At 48.7% G+C, this 8,837-nt stretch overlaps 1 protein-coding gene across 1 annotated transcript; it reads right to left on the bottom strand.

Annotated features, from left to right (window-relative positions):
* Window positions 1-1,574: 1,574 nt before the first annotated feature.
* LOC119435508 (tigger transposable element-derived protein 4-like) lies at window positions 1,575-2,978 on the bottom strand. Its single transcript, XM_037702346.1, has one exon. It carries the CDS (start codon window positions 2,976-2,978, stop codon window positions 1,575-1,577), a length of 1,404 nt encoding a protein of 467 aa, XP_037558274.1.
* Between the last annotated feature and the right edge of the window lie 5,859 nt (window positions 2,979-8,837).

Raw genomic sequence — 8,837 nt, forward strand, 5'->3', positions numbered from 1 at the left:
ATAGCACTTCATGTATATGCATACCGCTTACAGTGCAGCCGCATGAGACGAAATACCGGTTATAATGCGGCTTTCGTGGGAAAATCTCGCCGACAAGGGCGGTAGTGAGCACGCTTCTCAACGAGGTGCGCCCACCGATGGGAGAGACCAACGAGGACGATGCGGAGGAGGAGCATGAGACGTGGAGCATGAGTCCAAGGGTGATAAAATCGTCGCGGAGCGCTGTATGTGCAAGTGAAACCGCGCCCCCCAAAAGCGTGCGGGGGACCCGCGCCTTAACAGAGAGCGAACACACAGTGGAGAGCAAACGTGACTTCCACCGTGCGAAAGGCCGTTGGGGTATGGGGGGGAGGGGGGCGACGCTGTGCTGCGGCACCAAATGCGTATCTTGCAATCGGGCACAAGAAGAACTGGCGACGCAATCTCCCACGCGAAAGGAGCAAAGCGGGAAGGCAGTATGGGAGGGAGGGAGGGTGGCTTCTACTCTGCCAACAAATGCATTCGCGCCTGTGCCGGCTGTCGGTGTTGTCGCGCGCACCGTATCTCGTAAGCGATCTCCACACAGCACTGACCTTTGCATGCGCTGTGCTTACGCCACTCAGTTTCCGTTGAAGCGATAGACCGCACTAACCTTCGCTCGCTGCAGCGGCAGCGCTTCCCCACGCCCGCGTTTCGACAGTGGTTGTCTGCGGTCATCGAGTCTATTCTTGTTTGCTTGTGCGCATTGACACCACGCTTGTTAATTCAGTTAGTAAGCGAATGTGTCAAGTTTATGCGGCCGATAAAACTACTATCCCTACTCCTTATAGCTCTCTACTAATTTGCTATCGCAATTGATGCTTCGCATTTCGGGCGAAACTGAGACATTAAAAAAAATTATTACTTTGTCTGCTTTATGCGAAGATCGTGGGTACTTGGACATTAACCTTTCAACGTTCATAAATTTAACCGGATGCAAAACTCCCAGTTGCATGCTTCGATTCTCAGATACTCGCGGCTGCTTGGTCTACATGTTTTGCATATGTGCAGGGCTTGAAAATCGTTGTTTTGGTTATAGTGCCGTACCGCTTATAGTGCAGATATTCATGACTCCGGTGACTTACGTTATAAGCGGTCTACACTGTAGTATTCTATATTTCTTTCAGTCCCACCTGGGAGCAAGAACAGGTGGGAGAGCACGAGCTAGCTAACACAGCGGCACATAATGACACCAATGCATTTGATCATGTGCTTAACACTTTCCTGCCCGCGGGAAAAGTAGCAGTTTTTGGTTAGTCTAGTAAATACTTTCTTTCCTGTCACAGAGCATGCTTGATACTGAAGTGTATACAGTAAAAGCTCGTTAATTCGAATTTCACGGAGACACCTAACAAGTTCGAATTAACTGAAATTCAAAAAACGAAAGTGATTAAGAAAAGGCCACATCCTATGTCAAAAAAAAGGTAGAGCACCTCTGGGTACATTTATTTGCAAAAAAAGTCCGTAATGGTTTTTTGCTTTTTGCCTCTGAAAGCGATTAATGCCACTTTATCTTCCAGAGCTCGAATGAGCCGGAAAGCATCGTTTTCGCCTTCTTAGAAACTGAAGAAAAGCCGGGTGTGATTCAGTCCGTCCATCACCTGTGCCAACGAAGGTGGTACCGGTGTTTCACCAACATCATCTTCATCATTCGCATCGTCCACGGCTGGTGCTTCGTCTTCGTCGACGACTTGGGCGATGATTTCATCATCGGTCACGGCACTGCAGACCGCCACACAGCTGTCGACATTCACGTAGTCGCTGAAGTCCACATCGCTGAGCACCTCCCGTACATGAACCGGAGCGCGGACGTCCTCTACAACTTCATTAGCGTCTGTGTTAAGGGCTCCGAAACCACAGTGCCGGAAACAATTTGCAATTGTTTCTGTGGTTACCTGATTCCAGGCATGCACAAGCATGTGCAGGGCTGTGAGCAGAGTCACGGTGTAGCTTTTCTCATTATCGGAGCACAGGAGCAACTTCTCGAGAACGTGGCGTCTATAAAAGCTTTTCAAAATTTTTATAACGCCCTGATCCACAGGCTGAAGAGCCGCAGTGGTGTTAGCCGGAAGAAAAATCATCTCAATGGCTCTCAATTCGATTTCCACCTTGTGCGCCGAGCACTTGTTGACGGGGAGGAGAATCTGCCTCTTGCTGAGCTCAAATTTTCGGTCGAGTTTCCTCAGCCACTGCTTAAAAAGCTCGCCCGTCATCCAGGCCTTCTTATTTGCTGCATAGTCGGCCGGCAGCGTGCGGATTTTCTTAAAACATCGAGGTTTCTGTGACTTCCCTATTACAAATAGGTGGAGCTTTTCTGTTCCAGTCATGTTGGCCCCGAGCAACACCGTCACACGCTCTTTGCAACGTTTGCCACCTGCGCACACGTCCCCCTTGTACGTGATTGTTTTGTCCGGTAAGAGTTTAAAAAACAAGGCGGTCTCGTCGGCATTAAAAATATCGGATGATGCATACCTGTTCAGGTGGTCTAGTAGCGCACCATTCCGCCACGCGGTGCAGGTTTCTTCATCTACGGCTTTGGCTTCGCTGCACACACTGCGGAAAATGAGGTTGTGTCTGTCCCTGAAGCGGTGAAACCATCCGTCCGAAGTGGCGAAGTCGGAGACGTTCAGACGTTGCGCGAAATCAGCTGCCTTCGCTACGATGATGGGGCCACTCAATGGGGTATCCTGGCTTCGTTTTTCCTTGATACATGTGAGCAACGCTGCCTCCAGGTCCAGGTGCTTTGCTGTATGAAGCCTTTTCCGATGCTTGGAGAAAGTTTCAGCCGCGTAGGAGTCCTCAATCGTCTTCTTATTCCGAATGTATGTCGACAGCGTGCTTCTCGATATATCGTGCTTCTTGGCGATTTCATTCTTACTCTGTTTCCCTGCATCCACTGCCCGCAGAATTTCCAATTTCTCCTTCAACGTTTTAGCACGGTACTTTCCACGCGATGACATAGCAGCACGCGAGCAGTGTCGGTTTGCGACGGACGCGTACAGAACAAAAGAGAGCAACGGCGCACTCGTAGGCTTAGACGTTGCGATTGCACTGGCGACGGAGAGAATGGCCAATCTTGGGGTTGCCACCGAACGCACTGCGTATCCCGCTGTCCATGACGATGCGGCAGAGCATTTGCGAATAAACACAAGTGCTGCCCCCTAAAAACACGCAATGATGATAGTGTATGTCGCGCCATCTGTCGCTTAACAGCAGAGACTGTGAGCTGGCTACGGCAGCGCGCAGTCTGAATTATCTGTGGCGGGCCGGATTAGCATTCGAAATAATGAGCTTTTCAATACATGGGGCTATATGGAGCGTTCCCGGACTGTGCCACTTAGTTCGAATTATTCGAAAATTCGAATTAACGAGGTGCGGATTAACAAGCTTTTACTGTATTATGAAATTTAAGAAGATGAAGTTTTATTTCCAGCGGTACTATTTCCAAACAAGAACCTTATTAAAAAGAACTTGAAAAAATGTCTAAGCCAGAAATATTGTTGAAAAAACAATATTTACATAAAAATGGCATTGTTGCTTTGCACAAAAAACTGCGAAAAAATTTGAGAGTATACATTGTCAACGCAAAGGACCTGTGCAATATTCCGGCAATTATCATCTTTCTATGTAAAAGAGTTCTTGAGATATAAAAGAAAACGTTAACCCTGTGACTAGCCCTAGCGCGATGCCAAGGTCTACTCACAGCCGCCTGGATGACGCGCATCAAGGCATAACGGCTGGCCGCCGGCCTTGCATCTGCGGGATATCACGTGACCACCAACACGTCGTGTGGCCAGAGCCAAGCTCACTGGCTGAGCAGGCCGCGCATGTTGACATTCGGCACCGGCAGTGGAAGCTCACTGGTGATGCCTATGCGCTTTCTCTTTGGCTTGTGGTTGGTGACTGCGAGTATGTTCAACATTTCCTTGAGGGCCAAGGACTTGTGCGTCCTCATTGCTGCAGCTGTTGAACAACACGAGTGTCTTTGTGCCCGTGCCATTCCTGGCTGTGCAAGTGATGCTAGAGGGCAGCATGTAGCATATTCAGCCAACTGAACACGCTTCACTTTGATCGTGAGCTGCTTTCATTTCTGCAAGCGATGCACACTCAGATTAGCCAGCACTCAATGAGGGGGCAGTAAACAGCGCGTTTGGGTTTTAACACGAAAGTGTTTTATGCCGGGGTCCACCAAGACTTCACTGACGTACAGTCGACGTCCGATTTCCCGGACCCTCAAGGGACCGCGAAAACGTCCGGAAAATCGGGCAGTCCGGAAAAACGAATGCACGTGAAAACGCACCTTTTTGGTAGGTATTTTTCGCTGACGGAGAGGGTCACGGCCGGAGTACAAGATTCTCATTGCTATTCAGCCAATGCATCGTTTAGGTGGCTCTGAAAAGAGCCGTTTAAAAAAAAAAATACGACGTGGCCGGCGCTACCTCATAGGTCAGCACTTGGGCGCAAAGAAGTCGCTTATTTCCTTTTGCACGGTCCGCTTGCCCGCGATCATGTCTGCCTCAATTTCAGTCAACGTCATGTTGCCGCTGTACACCGATGACAGTGTCATCAGTGCTCGCGTCAACTCCGAGCTCGTTGGCTGTGTAGGAGCTGGCTCTTCGTTCTCGGTGTCGGAGTCGTCGGAATCCTCCGTAACTTGACGAATGATTTCGTCATCGGTCAACTCCGCACATAGCTCGAGGTCTTTGTCAGCGTCGGCGAAGCCCTCAAAGGTTATCCCGGCTGGAATCGACACGCCGGCAGCGCGCAGATCGTCGAAGGCAACGTCCGCGGATGGCAGTTCGTCATTTCGTCAGTTCGTCCACGGAGGGCAGTTCGCGGTTGGCAGTTCGTTCGAAGGCGCGGACGAAGACGAAGGAGCAGTCGGTGCCATCGCTGTAAACGGCGAATCCGCTCGACGAAAAGCGCAGCACGAAACAGCTAGGAACTCGGTGGATGCTGAAGGTCGGGAAACGTGATCACTGAAGATAGCGCGCAGCAGCAAACGATCAACCGCAGACACGACCGCAGAGCTGGCAGAGCTGACAAAACAACACGCGAAACACAGGAGGTTTGGCTTGGCTAAGCTACGGCTGGCAACGGATTGACACGTGCGGTTTCGAGGTTACGGCAGCCGCGGTGCGGCGGTGCTGCTGCCAATGGTGGGTTCGAGGATATGAAAACAGCCAAAATGGCGGCGTCGGTGGTGACTTTCGGTCGGCGGTTAACAGTAAAAAGTCCGGGAAATCGGATGGCGAAGGCTATAAGCGTCCGGAATTTCGGACTTTTTAATACATTGACTCTATGGGGAACTTGACGGTGCCACAGATGAGTCCGGGAAATCAGGCATGTCCGGAATTTCGGGCGTCCGGGAAATCGGACGTCGACTGTATGTGTGCCTACTGGACCGTCGCTTTACCGCTAGTGGAAGAAAAATTGTTATGGTGATTGATAACGCACCGGCTCACGTGGAACTGGAGAACCTTTGTGCCATGAAGCTGGAGTTCATGGCAGCAAACACAACCACACTTTCACAACCCTTGGACCAAGGAATCATTCAGTCTGTCAAACACTTGTACCGGAAAAAGATGCTGCGCAGGATGCTTCTTGCAATGGAAAGTGGGAAGACTTCAACGTGCTGGGCATGATCCATTAGCTGGCGTATTCCTGGCAGCAAGTAAACGCCACCACTGTGAACAACTGTATCGCGCGTGCACAGTTCTTTGTGCCCGCCCAAGAAATCAACCCAAACGAAGTGGATGCGGATGAAGAAACCGTTGACGACAGGTTTTGGAATGACAAGGTGCCGGCGACAGAGTGCCGTTTTCGGTGTTTTGCGATGTCGACAATGACAACAAAACTTGTGAAGATATGTCCCGACAGTGACATTGTTAACTCGCTTAGTACCAAGTTATGCAGCGCAAGCAACGGTGAGGACGACTACAACACTGAGCTGGAAGATGTGCCGTGTCTGTCAGTTGGAGAAGCAGCGTGAGCACTGGATGTGATGCGGCTGTTCGCTGAAAAGAGAGGGTTAATGGACACATTGGATTTCCACTTGAAACTGCAGTTGTCGCTGCGAGGCCGCCGAAGCAGCAAACAAAAGTGAGGGATTTTTTGCAGCCTATTTCCACAAAATAAAGAAGTTTCTTGGTTTTCTCGCGAAACGTGTTTCATTTCACAGGCAGGTAAGTGCATATTTCTTACTTTCGGGTAAGCCGTAGTGCCGCTTAGCGCATAGTTTCTTCGTGTCCCCGTGAGCTACGGTTTAACGAGATTCCACTATAGATACTGTTCGAATACAAATACGAATAGTGATACAGTAGAACCTCATTCATATGTTCTAGAAAAAAAAAGTGAGAAAAACATACCAAATGGGAAAATGTCTAATCCGAAGTCACTAAAAAACTGATCCGACTCAAATGCAGTTAACATCTATGTAATGCGAAGCGTTGAGCGAATCACTGTGGCAAGAGATGCTGACGCACATAGAGTTGGTGGGGCTCCTGTGGCCCGAGATTGAGTTTTGTTGTTTTCCTATTGTGCAGTGTTTTAACCCTTTCAGGGTCAATACCGTACATGTACGGCCTCCACGAACACCCTCAATATGATCAATGGTGTACATGTACATTATCGCTTGTACATTTAAAAAGCGCGCCTTTTTCGATCATTTCTTTAGCTTGGCATGTACTGCCACTCGACGGGAACATGAAGAATTTTTTACTTGCACCGATGCCTCTGCGTTTTTTTCTATTTATTATTTTTTTGTTTATGGCAACGGCGCGCGTCGGCTATCGCTCACGTGCGGTGGTGGCAAGTTTCGGTTTTCTTCTGCGGCAGCTCCCGCTTGTTGTACACACTAAAGTGATGTATCTGGTTTCAAATCTTGCAAAAGGTTACCGCTTGTTACTCGACTGTTTATTGCTCACCGCGGCGTGATTACACCTGTTCCCTGAAGATATACACAAACGATGCTGCCGTTTTTGAGTTTCCTTTTTGGAGACCACAAAAACTTTGTCACACCTTGTTATAAGATGAAGGCTTCTTGTTTTGGTTTCTGGTGCGCTCATTTTTCTAAGTTTGTGAACTACGTTTATAAGAATTTGTCCTTTCTTAAAATTTGTATCAGCTTATTTTCGAATTTAGCTTCTTATTCATGAATAAACATTGTGTATTTTACAACACAACGGATTTTTTCCTCACTTTATTGTCACCCTAAGAAATTACGATACCATTTTGTTTTGAAATAGGTTTTTCTGAAGAATTTAAATCAGCAATAAAAAAAGTCGACCCTCGGGGGTCGCATTTGGCTAAAACCCCTCAAAGCGTTAAGACGGTGACGGGAAACGTAAACGAAATCGAACTGGTGGTTGACGCCGGATGCTGCCGGAGCGAAACGTGACACTCACATCGCACCACCCGCAGCAGGGAATGGCACGCGTTTGGATTATCACCTACTAAAAGCGTACAGCACACTACCACCGGCACTACACCCCACATGCTGTAAAACAGGTGAAGATGCTTATTGCAATAGGTTTGGCGGAGATAGATGTGAATGCAGCAGGCGACGACCTGGGAGGTGATTTGCCGGTACCGGAATAAGAAACAGTGCGTGCCGCCGTTTTCATGCGAGATGGGCGGGCAAGTGTAGGGGGGTAGCTGATGCAGGGAGCGACTAATGTTCTAAATAGCATGCACCTTGCGCTTTGCGTTTACGAGTGATTTAGTGGCCGGAAAATGTAGCATACAATCGCAGTCTACAGCAGTGACCTGCAGCGAGTTCGGGTTATTGCCTATTAAAAGCGTGCAGCTACACTTCCAACAGCACCACACACTGACTGTGAAACAGATAGGGGAAGATGCTCATTCAATAGGGTTGGCGCTGATAACTGTGAATGCGGCATGCAACAACGTGGGAGCATATTTGCTAGTACTGGAATAAGAAAGTGGGTTTGTGCCAGCGCTCTCATGTGAGACGGGCAGGCGTGTATTGTTGCAAAGCTGCTGCAGCGCGCGCCTTGCGCATTTTCTTGTTTAAAGGATCTAGCTGCCGGAAAACGTATCACACAATCGATGTTTAGCGATGCATTAAAACGGTGCCGAAAAATATAGTTTTCCGAGTACTTATGAACTGGTAAGAAATAACCGTATTCAGTCACTTGCTGTGTTCTTGACTGCAGTGATGCTACTGGCCCATCCCCTTTCGGAGCAGCTTTTGGAGCAGCCATAAATGCGTTTTGGAGCAGTAAAATGGACTTTCGGGGCAGGTTTATGAAAGCGATTGCAAACTATTATATGGGGCGTTTACAGTTGACAATGCATGTGAAAGCAGTAAGTGGTCACCTGGTTCATAAATTCAATCCAAACACTAAAAATGACCCCATCCCTCCCTTTATCGCTGTCCTTAGTGTGGACTGCGACAAAGCTGTGGTTGTCCTAAGATGTGCTTGAAGATCCCGGAAGCACTTGGATGGGCCACATGCAGAATTAGGAAACGTTTGGCAACCTTCAACATGATTTTGCTCCTATAAATGTATTCTCCAAGATGGAGCACTCCTTTGTAAAAAGTTACCACCAGCGGTACGAAAAGCTTACGTAGTTCTTCCTGTCCAATTTTCCGGACTCCCTAGGGGCCGCGAACCCATCCGAAAAATCGGCCAGTCCAAAAAAAAGTGGCGCTTCCTCAGCATCCAGCAGCGAAAGTAGCCGAGTTGACCAAAACCTTGGCCGTATGCCATTCTTACGCCCTGAAATTGCCATGCCAAGAAAAGTGTGTGTGTGTCTGTGGAAGGGGGGGGGGGCGACAAACTGATTGCGAAAAA

The sequence above is a fragment of the Dermacentor silvarum genome, unplaced genomic scaffold (assembly GCF_013339745.2).
Source record: "Dermacentor silvarum isolate Dsil-2018 unplaced genomic scaffold, BIME_Dsil_1.4 Seq768, whole genome shotgun sequence".
NCBI lineage: Eukaryota > Metazoa > Arthropoda > Arachnida > Ixodida > Ixodidae > Dermacentor > Dermacentor silvarum.

Bases quoted from the DNA above. Each gene is read 5' to 3' on its own strand.
- LOC119435508 (XM_037702346.1), bottom strand. From the start codon at position 2,978: ATGTCATCGCGTGGAAAGTACCGTGCTAAAACGTTGAAGGAGAAATTG.